The sequence below is a fragment of the Taeniopygia guttata genome, chromosome 4, assembly GCF_048771995.1.
Source record: "Taeniopygia guttata chromosome 4, bTaeGut7.mat, whole genome shotgun sequence".
Taxonomy (NCBI): Eukaryota; Metazoa; Chordata; class Aves; order Passeriformes; family Estrildidae; genus Taeniopygia; species Taeniopygia guttata.
In genome coordinates, this window is record NC_133028.1 from 5722230 (window position 1) to 5740821 (window position 18592).

The window sequence follows — 18592 nt, forward strand, 5'->3', positions numbered from 1 at the left end:
GTGGGGTTTTTTTCCGGTGTCCCGGTAGGATCAGGAAGTGCTTCCCGGGAAGGTGGCGCGTGGGAGTCAGCCTGGGGAACGGGTATCCCGGGGGTGTTGCGGGTCAGGCAGGGAGATGGGCAGCTCAGCGCGGGGGCCTCAGGGCGGTGTTGTCATGGCGACGCTGAGGCCTGAGGGGAGCTGGGCCCGGGGAGGCCTCGGGGGCCGGGACGGCTCCTCTGGATCTTGGCTTGTCTGGATCCTGGTCCCTCGGGATCCTGGCCCCTCAGATCCTGGCTTGTCTGGATCCTGGCCCCTCCGGATCTTGGTCCCTCGGATCCTGGCCCCTCCGGATCTTGGTCCCTCGGATCCTGGCCCCTGGGACCTCGGCCTCTCCGGATCCTTGCCCCTGGGATCCTGGCCCGTCCGAATCTTGGTCCCTCAGATCTTGGCCCCTTGGGACGAAGACCTTGGGGTCTTGGCCCCTGGGATCCTGGCCCCTCCAAATCTTGGTCCCTCAGATCTTGGCCCCTTGGGATCTTGGCCCCTGGGATCCTGGTGGCCCCTCCGGATCCTGGTGGCCCCTCGGGCCGGGGAGCGGTTTGGGGCCGTGGGGTGGCTGTGGTGCCCCAAACATCGCACAAGTAATGCTGAGCAGCACCAGGGCTGAGTTAAGGAACCTGGGGAGCTGGGAGTATTTAAGCTGCCATTGGGTTGTTAATTGGTCGGTAAACTTTCTGGTGGGTGCTGTGTTGGCCAGCAGTCCAAGTGCATTGGACTGGCAGCAGCTTATAAAAATGTGCTCAGATCGAATTGCAGTTGGTTAGCACCAGCTCCAGGCGAATTCAGAGGAGACCACCAAGCTGATGAGAGGGATGAAGCACTTCTGTGGGGAAAATTCTGCTGAGAAAATTGGGATTGTCCAGCCTGGAAGAGAGAAAACTTTTGAGTGACCTAACTGTGGCCTTCCTGTACCTGAAGGGAACTTACAGAAAAGATGGGGCAAGACTTGACAAGGGCATGTAGTGACAGGAACAGAGGGAATGGCTGCAAAATGAAAGAGACAAGGTTTAGATTTAATATTAGGAAAAAAAATCTTTACTGTGGGGGTGGGGAGGCCCTGGCACAGGCTGCCCAGGGAAGCTGTGGATGCCCCGACCCTGGAAGTGTTCCAGAGCAGGCTGGATGGGGCTCTGAGTAACCTGGGCTAGTGGAAGGTGTCCCTGCACACATCAAGAGCTTGGAACTGAATCGTCTTCAAGGTCTCTTCCAACCCAAACCATTCTGTGATTTTATTCTGATGGCTTTGTCAGCTTTGGTGTTTGGAGGCAGTAGTTCAGGACACACAGGACTCTGGGTTTTGTGTAGCACAGTAACCAACAAAGCTCCTGATAAATCTGGCCAAAGTTAACTGGAAAACCTGCATTTGGTCTGAGCCTGGGGTAGTGCTGCTTCATCTGTGTCCACAGTGCAGGGCAGGACAGGAAAATCAAGAGTTTGGTATTCTCACAAGAACAGAGGACTTGTGCGATGTGCAGTGTCAGTAATTGGTCACATTTTGGCCCAAACTGCTGCTTTTCTACGGTTTTGCTCTTCATTTAATCACAAATTATGCTTAAACACAAGCACTATCTTCTGAGGTTTAATTTGTGAAGTTCTCCACTGCTGTGGGCTCCGTGATCATCTCAGCACATTCAAGCAAGGACCCTTTATTTATTTATTTATTTTTGACGTTAAACAGAGCAGAGCTCTTCTCCAAGGGGGCAATAAATAGTTTTACTGTTACAAAACCAGAAAACACAAAGTGCCTAGGAATAAAAAAGTGTCTTTATTTGAAGCTTTAATTATTTTATTCTGCTCCTGTAAGTTGGTTTGCCCTGACTGATGTCCGTTTTTGTGCGTTAATCACTGTGTGTTTTCAGCAGATCAAATTCCCGCAGGGGGTGACCATCAGATCCAGCTGTGGCTGCAGAAATCCCTGATCACCTCCGCGGGTGTCGCAGCTGACCCTGAGCAGGGGGTTGGGCTTCAGAGCCTCCTGAATTCCTGCGTGAATCACCGGCGGATCGCGGTGCTGCCTCACCCGGATGGCAGGGGGTGGAACTGGATGGTGTTTGCGGTCCTTCCCAACCCAGCCATGCCAGGATTCCACGGTTCAACAGCCGGGGCTTTAGCCGAGCTGTCAGTAGTGGTCACTGTGTTACACATTCGTACCTCTGCTAAATCTACTTCCCGTTGGCCGCTCAAAAGCAGAAAACATCCGATTTAAAATTCCTCTGCCTACAACACTATAATGTCTGGGCTGCTGCCATCTTGCTTTGAGACTCCCATAGAAGTTTATTTTGTTTTATTTAACATCAATTACAAGGAGGCACAATTTCATATCACACCTAAAACATACCGAGGTGCACCCATGTTGATAAGCACATCAAGAATTTCTGTGTTTGTGAATTCCCAGAAATTCACAGAACTGTAGATGATCCTGAGTTGCAAGGGACCCACGAGGATCATTGAGGTCCAATTCCTGTCATCAAAGTAAATTGTATTTGCAGAGTTGTCTCTTGGGAAAACTCTTTCAGGTTGTTTGACTATTAGTTTGCTGAACTGTTATCTTGATAAACTCATTAAAAATACTGTGATGTTAACATGGTAAAGGATTGAATTAAGATGTTTGATCCCCTGCTTTATGGTTAATCCTCTGGTTTACTGATTTCAAAATGACAATACTTTTCTTATGTTCCCCACAGAAAGTGGATTATTGTCCTTATTCCCAGGCTGCACAGTCAGCAACTGCTGGTAGGACAGGATGGGGGAGGAGAGGGAATCCTTGCCATTTACCAAGGGGCAGCAGATAAAAAGATTGCAGGTTTGGCTGTCTGACAAGGCAAGGTGGCTGTCCCAGTTCTCAGGATTTCAGCTCATTAGCTCCTAAATTACAGAAATTTTTTTTTGCTACCAAAATTATTTAAAAGCAGATCCTTGCTTTGGGCTTTTGTTTAAAGGTGGAATTTATATTCTCCATTCTCTTCACATTTGTAATATTTGCTCGGTGAGCATAGGACTGACTTACTGATGACTGTTTAATGATGTTAATTAAGTAGTGTTAACCCTGGGGTCTTTAAAAATGCCAGTGTGTGTCATCTTTGTGTTCAGCACCAATGAATTTCAATTCACTCTTAAAATATTTAGATTTTCCAGATAATTAAAACTCCCTGAAAGATTGTTTGCAGGTGATATGTCAAAGGCATTCTGAGTTGCAATAGGAAATCAAATGACAGCTACATCTAGAAAATGGAACATTTTCTGGTAGGGTCAGCTTAGTGCATCAGGGATGCAGAGGTGGGGAGGGAAGAGAGGACCAGAGAGCCTGGGGGAGGCACTGGATCCATTTAGGTTTGGTTAACTCCTCACCTGCAGTTCTTGGTTGTACCTGCCCCTCATCTGGGTGCTTCAGTGTTGGCAGCTGCTTTGTTTTGGGTTGTTTCGGGAGCTTTTGAGTACTGACTTGAAATATCATTTGTACTTCCCTGAAACGACTCCAGGGCTTTGAGTTTGGCAGATGATTGGCTTTGTCTCTGCAGGGGCCTCATTTAGCTCAGCCCATGAGCACTCGGAAATGACACGCTGGTGACAGCCTCCCCAGCAGTTGGTGTTGCAGATAGTTCAGCTGTGAGTAATTGTTGTGAGGTGCTTTCCTGCCGGGGGAAGCCAGGGCACCCCGAAGGAATTGCAGGGGAGAATCCAAGGAATCTACTGAAGTAGAGTCTGAGGTGCTCATGTGAAACAAACCAAATAAACCCACCCCAACCCAATAAAGTTTTCTAACTAAAGTTAAATATACAAAGTCCTTCTTCTAACTCCCACCTGTCACTTCACACGGGTGGGAGTTACTTCACACTCACTTGAAACAAAAGGTAGAGAAATCGGGCAATTTCTTCTATGTGTGACAAAAGAAATGGGCCTTCACAAAGCTTCTGGAAAAGAACCCTGTTCCTGAGGCACTCCAAGGCTCAGAGCCTGCCTGAGGCCCTCTGACAGGTGATGGGAAATGTGTGTTTTATTGACTGTCCCCTGGCTCCACCAGCTGCAGGGACAAAGCCACTCCCTTGCCTTTTGCCAAGGGCAAAGGATTCATCTTGCTGATGCTTTGCCACCTGCTCATTAGGGAGATGGGCCCGGCTTAGGCAGGGCAAGTTTCCCAGGCTGCAGTGGCTGTGAAGGAGAGAACAGCACTTGGCTCTGTGAGCCCCTCACCGGGCTGTGCCTCGGGGACCTTCTGTCCCACCTGGATCTGCCGCCCGAGACTTGCTGCAAACCCAGCACAGCTGCTGAAATCCCTTTGTATTTTGTGGCAGGCACATTCTTCTCTCTCTCAGGATTTTTTCATAGAGGAGCACAGAGAGAAGAAAGAGAAAACAGATTCTATTTCTGCTCCTTGTTTTTCCCATGTGGAATGTGCTTGGAGAATTGTTTACTTGGGGTGATTGCTTGATTGGATTCTGGTGAGGATTGTTTGAGCCTGATGGCCAATCCAATCCACCTGGGGCTGGGCTCTCAGAGAGGGTCATGAGTTGTGGGTTAGTTAGATATGGTAGTTAGAAAAAACAGGTATGTAGTTTTAGTATGTCCTTGAAATAGTACATTAATGTATTCTAGTGTAGTTATAATGAAAGCATGCAGCCTTCTGAACTGGAGTCAGACATCATCACTTCTTCCCACCGGGTTCACCTGCATTTACAATAGTATTTAACAGAGTTGCACCAGTAGATAGAAGGTTTGCAGTCCACTTTTATCTTTTTCAGATAAAAATGTTGAAGAAATAAGTTGTATGTGACTTCTAGTGGAAGGGCACAACATTTACCAGCCCCATAAGAGCTTTGTGAGTGGCTACATCTGCAATTCCTCCACTCTTCCCCTTTCAAGAACCAAAATGAGCCCATTCCTGAAGAACACAGTGTCATGAATTTTCTTCTGGAAGAGGCTGTGTTGGCCATGTCACAGAATGAGCTGAATCTGGATTGTTTTTTTCCTTTTAGAATAGTATCAACACACTGAGAAACGTTTAAATCTGTTTTAAAAGCTCTGAGGAGTAGTGATTTAAATGCTTTTTTCCAGATCAATATTAGTGTGCCTTTTTGAAAATTGATAGTACAGAATTTCAGCATGTACACTCTGGGGGGTTCTCAGTGTTTTTAAATTTAAGCTGTGCTATTTTTGTGCTCATCTGTATGAGCTGCCAATTTTCATGCAAATTATGGATTCTTAAAATAACTGAATATACAGAAGCACTGTTGAGTTTCTTTCAGAGGAGAGCCTTCATCTCAACACGGTAGCTTGATTTTAGTACGTTTTTTGTAGCAGGCTAAATTATATCTTTGCAGGCCAGCACTTCTTGTACAGCCCGGCGTGGTTCTTCGAGGACCCGCTTCAGGGGGATCCATGCTGCGCTCCAAAACGCTTCCAATGTGAGCACAGCCCCAACTCAAGCCCTTGGCCGAAGCCGGGGTGCAGCTCACGCTTGCCTTTGGCTGTTGTTTTGGCACAAGCTCTCAGCGCTCCAGTGCCGAGGCAAAGCTGCAGAGTCCGAGTTCCGACCCGGGCAGATGAATCTCGCTGTGGAATTTGCTTTCGCGCCAGCCAAGGGCTGGGAGCGGGGCTGGCGTGCGGGAATGAGGAGCGGAGGGATCATCCCTACGCCCGGCAGCCCGAATCCAAATAAACTTGTGTCCACTGAGGTGCACTAAACTGCCCGAACAGATCCGCCCTGCAAATATCGGCCCCCAGTTCTGGCTCTGTAAATATTTTCCTTTTAATGAAAAGCGTCAGCCGAGTCGGATCCTGCCCTCTCCCTCCTCGATATCCGAGGTATTTTATATATTATTTTTCTCGAAGCAAGGGCAGCCGCAGGTTCCAAAGTTGCCGCCGGGGACAGGGACGCGACCGACCGCCGAGCCCGGTGGTGCGGGGTCGGGCCGCAGTGCTGAATCACGGCCGGGGTGGGGGGAAGGAGAAGGGAAAAAAGGGGAAGGGAGAGAAGGGGAAGGGGCAGAAGGGGCAGGGGGGCGGTGCCGGCTGCTCACGTCACTGTTATGTCTCCGCGGCTCCGCCGGGGCGGGGACAGCGGCAGCGGCGGGCGGGGGGCCGCGGGCCCGCTGCCCTGATAGCCCCCGCTCCCCTCCCTGCCTGCCCAGCCCGGCCTCCGGCTCGGCGCTCCCGGGAAGATGTGGGTGAAGCTGTGCTGTTTGCTGCTCTACTTCCTGGCGCTCTTCGTGCTGGCCCGGGTGTTCGAGGCCGTGGCGTGGTACGAGAGCGGCTTCCTCGCCACGCAGCTGGTGGACCCGGTGGCGCTGAGCTTCAGGAAGCTGCGGACCATCCTGGAGTGCCGCGGGCTGGGGCACTCGGGGCTGCCCGAGAAGAAGGATGTGCGGGAGCTGGTGGAGAAGTCAGGTAGGCGCAGCTCCCCCGTGACCCGGGGGGACGGACGGAGGTCGGTGCCCGGCCACCCCCGCCCGGGCTCCGGCCGCCCTTGGATGGAGACGCGGGCGCTGCTTCCCTTCGCAGGGCGGGTTTGGGGAGCGAGCTGGAGCTGGCTCCCCCCGGGAATGGGGTCCATGGAGGGAGCACGGGGACCTCGGGGGGTGACGGTCAAAGCCCGGCGGTGTTGTTTCGCTGCGCCGAGCGAAAGGCCTGCGCTGGACGGGGCAGCAGCGGCGGCCCTTCCCTTCCCTTCCCTTCCCTTCCCTTCCCTCCCCTTCCCTTCCCTTCCCTTCCCTCCCCTTCCCCGCGAGTTCCGCTGCGGGCGGTCGGGTCAGTGCGGGTGGCACCGATGCGACCGAACGTCGTCTGCCGTGAAAAACGAGGAGAGACTCCGAATATCTGCAGTAGGCTCCTGTTTACAGCTGGGACCAGCTTGTTCCCCTGTATTCCCACCCGTTTGCTGGGTTTGTTACAGGTACGGTTATCAAGATGGGCCCCAAGGAAAGCGATGATTTCATAGCTGAGGAGCTCAAGGGATGGGTACCCAGGCTTGAGATGGTTTTATACAAGGGGAGCAGAACTACATCCTGCACACAAAAATCAGCTCGGAAAAAGGCAGGGAGGCATTTCAGGAGTAAGGAGAACCAGGTGAAGGAGATGAACTTCTCGGGGCTGATGAAGAGCAGTGGAGATGTAAGAATGGCAGAAGTGTCCTGACAGTAAGGAAGCTGCCTGGAGCTGGCCCCAAGGACTGGGAGATGGGGCTGATGTAATAGCTGTAGTGCCAGCCAAGCAGGAAAATGTGAGTAGTTGCTTTTAAATCAATGATGGAAGGGCTGGTGATCCAGGCAAGAGAGGAATCCCAGCAGTCGGGATAGGCAGTGAGGGTCTCTAATGTCTGGACAGGGAGAGAAAAGGATTTGTATGGATGTAGTGCCTGCCATATAACCTTAAAAAATGCCGGTTTAAATAATTTATATTCATTCTGGGCATTTAAATCTAATTTGCTGTTACTGTTCATTGTTTATTTATGTTTTTATGTTGTTTATTGGCTTTGCTGCTCCAACAGTAAAAAGCATTAGGCACTTTCACTTTTGTTTCCAATCACTTTCACTCCTTGGCTGTCAGGTACTTTCATGATGTCATGATGTTTGGGTTGCATATGCTGCAGGGAAGTGTTTAACTCCAAACAAACTGTATTAACCAACTTCTTCAAATGTCAAGGAAACACTTCTCATACCAACAGGCTTTGCAGCATTTTTCTGTGCTTGCGTTTTGTTTTTTTTTTCCCCCTCTAAATTTTATGAATATTTTTGCAAACCCCTAAACGATTTCAGCTGTTGTACTTATTTTTATCTTTTTAAGGGAACTGGTTTTGGACAAGACTTCATTTCTTAAAGCTTAGTAGATTAGTTACTAGAATGCAGGCTGTCATTAACAGTGTTTGTAATGATTGTGGAACAAAACACGAGAAGGAAATGAGATTACGAAGGAAACATAATCAGATGATTTTACCATGAGCTCTTTATGTCGCTGCATTTGGAGTTCATGGGAACTTTTCCCAACTGTACAAACAAAAAACAACAGTTAAATTGGTCTGCCTGAGATTTTTACTAGCAAAAGGACCACATACACTGAGTTTTGGTCCAGAATTAATGATTGAAATTCTGGAAGTCTGTTTGAATTATCAGTGTTAAGAAATCACTTGCTGCAACATTGCAATCCTGTGAAACAAAAACAAAGATGTATAGACTAAAATTACTCAGCCACTGAATGTTGTTATTTGCAGAGAATGAGCCTTAGAAGATGGTCCTTTATTCCTTTGTGTGCTTGTGCATGTGTGATGCATCTGTGGATTTAGAAGCAGAGTATTCATGTCTTCTGTGGTCTAACTGAAGTCAAATTGTTCACAGCCACGTCACCAGAGATAGAATTATAGTAACAACTTCAGGTTTAGCTACCTTTGCACTGAAAAGGTTCTCTGAACAACCATGCAAATACAGTTAGTTAAACTGTTACCAGAATCCATGAAGTAATCTTTCTCCAGTGCCATTTTAATTTAATTTTTCCAATTGTCTCTTTTTCAGGAGACCTCATGGAAGGAGAGCTTTATTCAGCTCTCAAGGAGGAAGAGGCCTCTGAATCAGTTTCCAGTACAAACTTCAGTGGTGAAATGCATTTCTATGAGCTTGTAGAAGACACAAAAGATGGGATCTGGCTGGTACAGGTATATAAATTTGACCTTTTGTTTTAATATATATTATTCACACCCAAAATGTGTTTCAAAGGAGGAGTTTATGAGGGTAGTTAACTAGTTGTAAAAGCTTGTAACAGAGAGATGATGACAAAGATAAACTTCATCTGGGAGATGAGGAATGGAGAAATAAAACAAGAAAGGCTGAAAGTGCCAGAGTTCCTATACAAACAGGAAGAAGGAAAAAAAAAAGCCTGTTATTCTTTGGATTACTTTTTGAAAAGCAGGCATTTTAGAACCAGGAAAGAAGCAGAGCAGCATACACTGAAGTACACAGAGTATGCAAGTCCTTGGCCCTGGGTTTGTAAGAGCCTTGTAAGGTGTGAAGTAGGTGCATTAGTACAGATGCTCCCAGCTGGCACAGGCTCCTGCTGCTGCTCTTCCTTTTGGTTGCATCACATGCTCAGACCCAACCCGTTTAAGTTTCTGCTTGTCTAAGGGGCTTAGAGCACTTGTACAATCTCTGTTGGCTCTTCACAAAGGCAGGAAGGATCTCAGTCTGGCAACTTCCCACACTAGCAGGCTGCTTCTGCAACGTATTCCAGTGGCTTGAAGTTAACTGTCTCCCAAGCCTTTTGTGCCCAGCAGCTTTGCAGTCTGATTTCCAGGGGCTGCATAAGAACAGGAGATCATTTAGGAAAATAAAGACAGACCTTTTCCTATAGGATTGTGAAGCAATTAATCATCATTCCTGAGAACATAAGAAACCTAGACCAAAATGTTGACGTTATTTTTCTATGTCAACTTCTCTGTTGATAAGAGGATGTTTTTTAAGGCATAAGTTTCCTCCTAACAGCCACATCAGGTGAATTCCCCACCAGGCCATTAATTGTTCCATTGACAGCTCCTGCCTGGTTTGTCTGGTCTCACTTCATGTTTTCTATTTAACATTAAGTCATTAAATCTTCATAATCTTATTTATTAGACCTGCACTGTCACCACATTAGATCTCATCCCAAAATAGACATGAGGACATATTAGCTTCAGACTTGGAATGGCCTTTGTGTTTTGGGAAATATATATTTGGAGTTTATTGAATCCAAGTTTGAGGTTTAACTCATACAGGAGGGTATTCTTCAAGCAGAGAGAGAGTGTTGAAAGGCAGTTTACATGTCCCCAAGCTAGTTGACAAATACAAGGATGAATATGCTGTGAAAAACCTTCCCTCCTCCCTGTGCAGCTCAAAAGGGTGAAATATGATAGTTCTCTGTTGTCTCTTGCTTGCAGAATTTTACTTGTAATGTATTTTCCACTAGCATCCTAATAGGTCAGATAGGCTGTGTTTTGATATCTCCAGTGAGATGAATGTTGTCATCATTCTGGGAATATTTGCACAGCTATTCAGTTGGTCACAATAGCTGTGGAAAAAAGAATTAGTGGAATTTACAGAATAATTTACTTGCTGAACACTATTTGTCTGTTTCTCTACAAAAAAAACCACAAGAGATGTTGAATTTCTATTTTTCATTCTTGCTTTTTGAGTTTTCATCACTTTGAGTTTTCATTTGCTCCATTCCCCACCACAGCTCTTGTGTGGATAACTCCTATGCTGGATTCTGCATGATTTTTCACAGGTTTTCCTTTTCTTAGACCTCATCCCTGCAGAGCTGGTTTTTGCTATTGTTTCCCAGTTCTTGATTCCCTCCCTTGCCCATCCTTCTTTGCTGTTTGGAATCCTGTGGAAACTTTCCAGCTAATTACCCAGCTCGATGCTCATGCAGGGGAGCGAGGCTGCCTCATGGGTGGGTTTGGTGGCCATGGGCAAGGTCAGAGATTCCCCTGCTCTGGTGCTGCTGGCTGGGAAGCAGAAAGGATCTCCAGATCCTTTTCAGTATCCTGAGCCTGCAATCCTTGTTCTCTGGGGGCTGCTGGAAAGGAGCAGAGGGAGAGGAGCAGTTCTGCCTCAGCTGGCACAGTGGCTGTTGTTTGAGTTGGTTTGAACATTTTGTGATGGTATATGAGAGGACTGAGACTTTGGAGGTGCATATAAATGAAATTTCTGATGTGGCGCAGGCTAGGAGTGTGATAGCCATCACTGTCTGCAGAGAATCAAATGAAAAAAAGAGGAAGCAATTACTATTTCTTGATATGCTTGACAAAAATTGAGGTGTGAGTTTATAATTTAGAGTCAGCAAGATGAGTTTCTTGAAAAAAGTCAAAGTCAGTACACAGGGAATAAGTGTTTTGTGGCTTTGTTTCTTTATTTTCTGGAAATCCACATGCAAAGCATCCTGGTGCAGTGGTAATTTGTTTACCAGTGTAGCTGGTCACAGTTCCTGTGTGGCACTTCCACAGAGCCACAGACAGCAGCATGTTCTTTCTCCTATTAGCTCATGATCTCATCACCTTTCCTTTTATGCTGTTCTTACTTGCCAGCTGCTGTTGTGCACTTCTTTGGCTGGCAAGGAGGGTGGCTTGTGGTTTCTGGAGCTGCTTCTCTTGTTGGTTGGGGGAGTTGTATGTAATGTTCTTACTTTTCCACGCTCTGGTTAGTCTCTAGAAGCCTGTCACATCCAACAGTATCGTAGTCAGTATGGCTTTTGAAAATTATCTACAGATAAAACTCCTCTCTGAGTGAAGTTAAAATCTAAATTACTGTATATTTTTATTTTAAAAGTCACTACTAGTGGCAGAGAGAAGTAAGGGGAACTTTATTCTTGGCATTGAAGTACGAGGACAGACCTTTTGATTGGGTCTGGTAGAGCTGCAAAGGCCATTATTATGGATATAAAATTCTGCAGTCTGTTCTGCATCTCCGTTTCTAGTTCAAGTGGTGTAGTCACAGGGCAAGGGATGTGCCTACAGCATTTGTTTGTTCTTCCTTTTGCTTGCACGTAGGATGAGTGATTTTCATATTTATTTGCATTCTGAGTTTTTCCAGGTGATCAGCTGTTCTTGCTGAAAAGAAACAAAGTGGAAACACTCAGTTCTTTCAAAATACATAATTCAGTATTTGTGTCTTTTCCAATAGCCCTTCAGGATCATTTACCACAGGACATCTGATTTTAAGTTTCAGTTTTCTTCTTGAGTGTCTTATCCAGTCAAGGGTGCAGAATACCATCAGCTGGAATGCAATAGTCCTTGTAGTGCCTGTGTATCTGTGTTAACTCATTGCAGAAGCTCATTTATTCTCAATCTCTGACTTAACTGACAGCATAGCTGACTGTCCAGATCAGTGCATAGGTCACCTCACCTCCCTGGAGAAACTGCACAGAATTTTGAGGTGGTCAATTTTTGCATGTTTGTGATGGATGTAATCTTTGTCTATTTTGATGTGATTTCTCACAATCTCTTTCTCAGAAAAGAAAGGCAAAAAAATCCTCAGATATCTGTAATCCATATGGGTGGATTCTGAATGAGTTGTGAGTTCTTAGGAAAGAGAGTCTCAGTGGAAATTCAGTTCCATTAACACATTGTCAAATAATAAACAGAAAGCGAGATGTCTCAGAATTAATAGAAGTGCAGACATTCATGTCGAAACTTACTGACATTATCTGGAATAAGTGAGCTTTTTTTCCAAGCTTCTAATAAGTAAATTACCAGTCCATTTATAATTAATTGTATTTTTACTTCTGTTTTTTATATAGAAGCAGAGTTTGCAGCATAACTGTTGGTGAAAAAGGCTTCTATGACTAGAGTTTTTGAACCCTTTTAACTTTGTGGACCCCTAATAATCTTCCAGGGCATGCATGGAATCTTTACAGTAATATCAAGTTTCCTCTGCTCATTTACCCTCTACAGGCACTGTGCAGCAGTGCATGGGTGTCTCAAACTGGAAACCACTGAACCAGACAGACAATTCTCATGTTCATGTAACCTTACCAGCTTATTAAATGAGTTAGAAATCACTTTTGTCTTTGGCAAAACCACTCAGGTTTTTTTTCAGATTCAAATGCCTGTATTCCTTGCATGGAGAGTTGCTTTCTGAGGCTGGGTGAGACTGACTGCTCCTGAGAGAACTGCCTGGATGTGTGTGTGTGCAGCAGGGAATGGTGTCTCTTATTTAATGGGTTTTGTTCTTCCTGATGGTGTAAAATCTCTCACAGTGCCTTAGTGCCCAGAGCTGAGGAGTGCTTGGAGTCGTTGTCTTTGTGGCTGAGCTGTAAACCCAAGTTGTGACAAATTACTGTGTATTTGAAATTGTGTGCTGTTGGTATGAGCAGGTGTGCCTGACACTTGCTGTCCCAGCTAGAATTGGTTAAAATAATGAGAGCTGGAGCACATGAAGTGTTTGTTCTGCTTTTGCCCCTCTCTGACTCATTGTCATGCCTTGTGATATTTGAACGCTTTTAGTTGTGAGCGAGCTTCAAGACTTCCTGAGAACACATCTCGTTCCTGTGACCTGCTTTGAGATCTCTGCATACCTGTCTGAAAGAAATTGAGCAAAATCTGATTTAATTGCACAGAAAACAGGATAGTGCTCAAGTGAGGTCATCATCATGTCATGCTTAAGTACTTCAGGAGTAGCAGAAAAGGAGTCTGTCTTTGCATATTGCAGTGGTGCAGCAGACTCTAACATCAGCTGTGCTTGCTCAAGCCTCTTCAATTTCAGTCGTATTTTTACCTGTATTTTAAGAATCTATGTTTCATAAAATAATCTTTAAAGATGCTTAATGTTACTTGGAAATTAAGGAGCAGCTGGATCTGTGATGGTTATAAAGTAGCTATTGTAATATTGATGCACCTGCCCATTTCACTTCAGGTTTGGATTAGGCAAGAGAGGCAAAGTGCCTTACTGACTTAGTCCTCTTTTTCCAAGTGTTTGTATCTTTCTGGCTCTGGGATATTTGCTTGTTAAGTCTATTCTTTAATGTCGTAACTATTACTACTTTACTATATAGATCAAAATAATTCTATTTTTCTAATTACTTTCTTGATTGAACTCTTTGGGGGTAATTGTGTGTAATTCAGTGTCATGAGAACTCTTCCATTGCAAAAGCTCCCTATTCAATTGTGTTTTGAAATAATCAGAATCTCAGCATTTACAGTATTAGAGAGATGGCAATTCAGACCTTGCAGTCAGCCAATCCTCTGGCCTGGGTTATGGAGCAGATCCATTCTGTGAAGTTGTTAAATAGCAGGGTTACTGTGATCCTGTTGGATTCCCTTAGCCCATTTAGGTGATTAATGGATTAATTGAGTTGCCCTCATTGTCTTACTTGTCACTCTGACATGTGATATGTCACAGATTGTGAACATAGCTAATAATAAGCAAAGCTGAGAGGGTTTGTGCTTCTTCAGACGTGGTGTTTGTTTCCCACCTGTGTTAGCTGATGTCCTAAAAGGTACCTTCTCCCAGGAGCTTGGGTTTTATTTCTGTAACAATAAATAGAGTGTATGATTGAAAGGGACCTTTCTGATGAGCTAGTTCAGCTTTCTGTTAGACTGTACAATGTGTGTTTAGAAAATATTTTGCTGTCTCTCTTACACTGTAAGTTGTTCAAATACTCCTGTTGACTGTTTTCTTCTTGGAAATGTGTTTCTGGCTTCTGACTTGGGTGTATTCAGGGCTAATTTGTTCCTGTTGGGCATAAATTGCCCTTTAGTTAACAGAGTCCTGATGCCAACCACACTCCTCCCAGTAAGTGAGGTCAGTCAACCAGTTTGTTTTGTCAGGTCTGATATACCCTGGGCTTTGCTTATTTTGCAGCCAGTTAATATTGATGGCTCATGTTTTCTTGTGGAGCAGCTGATAGCCCCAAGCGTTTCCTCCTGTCGCTGTTTCTAACTGATGAACTCCCCAAGTGTCCTGTTCATTACTGAATCCATTTTCATGTGTGACACTCTGCATTACAAGATTTGTGCAGCTCTTCCTGCATGGTGTTGTAATCCTCTTTCCCACATAGATGTGCTTCCCAGTTTTATGTCTACTACAAATGGCTTTGGGAGACTTCACGTTCCCACAGGAAGGGCATTAATGGGAATAAATGCTGAACTGAGCTCTAAGGTAAATCTATTAAGAAGTCTAAGCTTCTGGCATTTTGACTTTTTGCTGTAACAAATGTCTTGCTCATTTTAGAACTAACTTTTTTTTTTTCATTCACTATAAAATCCTATCTGTAGCTCTCATGTCATTTTTCCATGTGGCAGAATACATGATACACTACCAAACTACAAATAGGGTATTACGTTCCTTTTTTCCCTTGAAACTCAGTTCTTTTCCTTTAAGAAAAGTTTTTCTCAATCAGGAATGATACATTTTTAGTAGGTGCATGCTGGAAAGAGTTGGAAAATGCAACTGTCTCTGCACTTCTAAAACTTCTTCTACAGTTTTGCATCCTGTTGAAATCAGCCTGGTGGGATATTTTTCTTTCATTTGCTCTTAAATATAGCTACAAACCTCTGTCCTGTCAAAATGTGAATTGGTCTGACAGAGGTTTGCAAGAAATTTTCACAGGTTCACCTGTGATCCTGTGTGCTTGTGCTACAGTTCTAGGATGAAGATATCCTGCTTACTCTGATTTAAGTGTATTAATTTATTTGACTTCTGCTTTCACTTTCAGGTGATGTAGTTTCTTCCCATAAATTTGCTAACTGGTCCATGGCCAGCCACCCCCCTCCCCCCTTCACTGAAAACTGAGTCATGGTATTAGTTTAACTATAAAAAGAAAATTATCTTACATTTCTATCCTATCTTCATTGTTTGGTGATCCTGCTTCTTCTCCCCCTGTTCTATTCTTATTCATATGACTGAAAAACCTTTTGGTACAGCTTGTAATAGTCTTTTGTGTGGTCTAACTTGAATAGCTCATTTTTCCTTACTTTTTTTTCCTTGCATATCTTTCTTTGGTAGCTCTTCCTTTTGACCTTCATTTCAATCCGTGTAGACTGTCAAACTATTTCTAACCTCTTTGGAAGTGATTGCTAGGAAGAAGTGCAGGACTTGGCAACCTTTTTTTTTTTTTCTCCTTACTTGAAATATAAAATCCTGATAGCTTTAACACCATGGGCTTGAAGAATTTCCAGGCCTCTTCTACATTCCAATTCCCAGTCTCCTCAGTCACAGGTTTTTAAGCTAAATTTCTTAACTTATAAAAATTCACACTTCTTAAATAAAATCTGTTACAAGTGTTTGCAGGTTATTTTTAATTTAAGATGAAGTACGTTTTGATTGCTTAACCTGCAGAATTTTCTTGGACTCCCTCATGCACAGGGGTAGTGACTGCTTTCCAAAATACAAAGCCTTGCCTTGGCATTGTGAGCTCCCAGTGCTGTAAGTGGGTGTTGTCTGCAAGGAGCAGCTGCAATGGACATGTTTATTTGGATTTTTTTCCATAATGAGGTAAAAAAGCACGAGCCCAAAATATTTTATGAAGCTTCAGTGTGCAAAACCATAGTAGGGTTCCTTTATGTAGTTACAAAATACAAACTGCTACTTAGGTCATTGTTCTTCAATATAAATAACTTTCTCCAGGAGGAAAGACTTTTTCATAAGAAAGGAATTAAGCTGCTGTTAAAAATTCCACCGGTACAGGCAGGTGACAGTAAAATATAATGGTGACTGTATTTGTAACACATTTTTTTCTTGACACTTAAAGGGAATGTTGTGGTGCCAGGCAGAAGAAACAGTGAGCAGGATCTGTCCTCCTGCACACATTAACATTCTCTCATCGCTGTTTCAGAACGTGCACACGGAGTTTTGGAAGAAGCCAGTCTCTGAGTAGTTGTACCAAAGAGTAATCCAGGCACCAAAGTTTTATTTCTATGCTTACTAATAAAGCATAGCGATTCCTTTCCACGTTGGGTGCATTTATCATGCCATAGTAACTCTGAGGACATTTTATGGCTATTATGTGGCTTTAGGGTGTTTTTAGGAATTTGGTCTCCCTTGATTGAAATGCATGAAAGAAAGAAGTTTAAAATACCCAAAGCTTCAGTCACATTGGGTGATGTAATACAGTAGATTTCCCAGCTGGTTGTCTCAGTGCGTGATGGTTACATTTATCTAATCAAAAAAGCTTTTCTATATCATGTGTGTGTTTTAAGAATAACTTGAAGGATTCTTACCTAGATTTTCACCTCCAGTGTTATTTAAACATTTTGGGCTCAGTGGAATAGGAATGTAATCTGTGACTTCAGTTCGTTTCCCTATGTAGAACATTCTGCTTGGTGAATTCTTCTATTTTAAGATTCTGAGAGGCTGTTACTTACCACAAAGCAGATAATATTTATGAGCCTCAAATGCTGGACACAGTTTCTAGGTTGAATCTCAGCATGTCCACAGAGAACTGTTAATCATGGTGACAGCCCAACTTCCAGGGGCAAGCTGACATTTGAGGTTATTAAGTCAGAAAACAATTGGGATAAATTTAATGGTGGGTAAACAAATATCTAACAAATGGAAGTTTCAATATTTAATTTTAAAATATATTTTAAGTGGCTGCCAGTAAGCCTGCAGAAGCATGTGAAGCATTTCCAAAATAGAAAATGCGATGGCTCGTGGAATAGTGCATAATCAGTCATGTCATTCAAAATTACCTGTCAGCTGGTGGCAGGCAGGGTTTTCTTCTCCTTGTGGGGTTTTCCCCCCCTCCCTGTACGGTTATAAGTCAGAGGATGAATGCTGCTTCTTTGTCATCTGTGTCAGTAGAAGCTTACAGTGAGGTAACCTGAAGTACAACTTTAATATCCTGGGTTAGAGCAAATAAAACCTTGGGATATATCACAGCAAGTGATAATCCTGAAATGGCAGATGGGACACTGGAGTTGGTGGAACAGTCACATAAAGTTGCAGATTGAGTCCCGGGCAAAGCTGGAAGGAGTCAAGATCCTTAGGCATTATCTGGGAGTTTAATCAGTAGTTTCCACTGCTGAGGAATGGCTGTTGTTAGTTTAATCTGGTACCAGGTACATGCATTCCCACTCATTCTGCTTGCTCTGAGACAATGTTTCTTTGGTACGTTGTAACTTCTGAGGGAGAATTGTAATAAAATGGTGGGGTTTTTCTATTGCAAAGAAGAGGAACCCCTCTCTCCCCTACTATGAACTGGTGAATGATAATTTTGTTATTTTACCAAAGTTTTTATTAACTACTGCTGATTTTAGTATTCTTAACATGTTCTTAGCATGATGATGCACTTCTTTCTCTCTACAGAACCACATTTCTGTCTTAGCACTTCAGTCTCCAAAGACATTTACCATGACTCCCAGTTGTACATTCATACTCTGTGTCCTAAAACAAGGGGAAGGAGTATCAAGCATGACCACCACTCTGTTTTCTTGAAACTTGCTCTTTATTTCAGGAACCAAACTGACTGTGATACTAAACTAGTATTTCCTTTTGGCAATAGGTCATAGCAAACGACAGAAGCCCACTGGTGGGTAAAGTCCACTGGGAGAAAATGGTGAAGAAAGTCTCAAGATTCGGCATACGTACTGGCACTTTTAACTGTTCCAGTGACCCCAGGTATATATCCTTAAAGGATTATCTAAATCCCAAGAATATCTTAAGGCTCAGCTGTGTTCTAGCAGCAGGGCTTGCTGTGTTGTAAAAGTAGCTGTGACAGAAGGTGGCTTTATTCATGTTTTTATCTCTCCTAAAGTCTGCTCAGAATGCTCCATTACATTATTTATCAGCTCTGCAGCTTCCCAAAGTGTCGTGTGGGAAATGCATGACTAGACTGTGGAGAGTATAATACAGCAGTGGAGAGGAATGAAGAGAAGAGTTTGGCCTTCCAGTCCATGTATTCAGGGAAAGGAGCTGTGCTTGCTTAGGACAAAGCTGAATATATCAGTTTTAGAGTCGTTATATCACCATCTGGAAGGGGAAACACAGGTTAGCATGAACCTTGCCTACAGTGCCTGCCTCCCAGAATTACTGACAAATCCTGTTCCCTGACAAATGTATGTTTATATATAAACTGGCACACACCCTTGGACAAC

General features: G+C 44.1%; 1 protein-coding gene across 2 annotated transcripts in view; it reads left to right on the forward strand.

Annotated features, from left to right (window-relative positions):
• The first annotated feature begins 6062 nt into the window (after positions 1 to 6062).
• LOC100190340 (vacuolar protein sorting 24) overlaps positions 6063 to 18592 on the forward strand; it is a 33765-nt gene continuing 21235 nt past the window's right edge. The window contains exons 1-3 of one of the 2 annotated variants that reach the window (XM_030270148.4): positions 6063 to 6426; positions 8544 to 8683; positions 18001 to 18116. In XM_030270148.4, coding sequence (XP_030126008.4) covers positions 6201 to 6426; positions 8544 to 8683; positions 18001 to 18116 — 482 coding nt within the window. In that variant the 5' untranslated portion in view covers positions 6063 to 6200. The remainder of the gene's footprint in view (positions 6427 to 8543; positions 8684 to 18000; positions 18117 to 18592) is intronic. The other variant, XM_032747831.3, reaches the window with a different exon arrangement.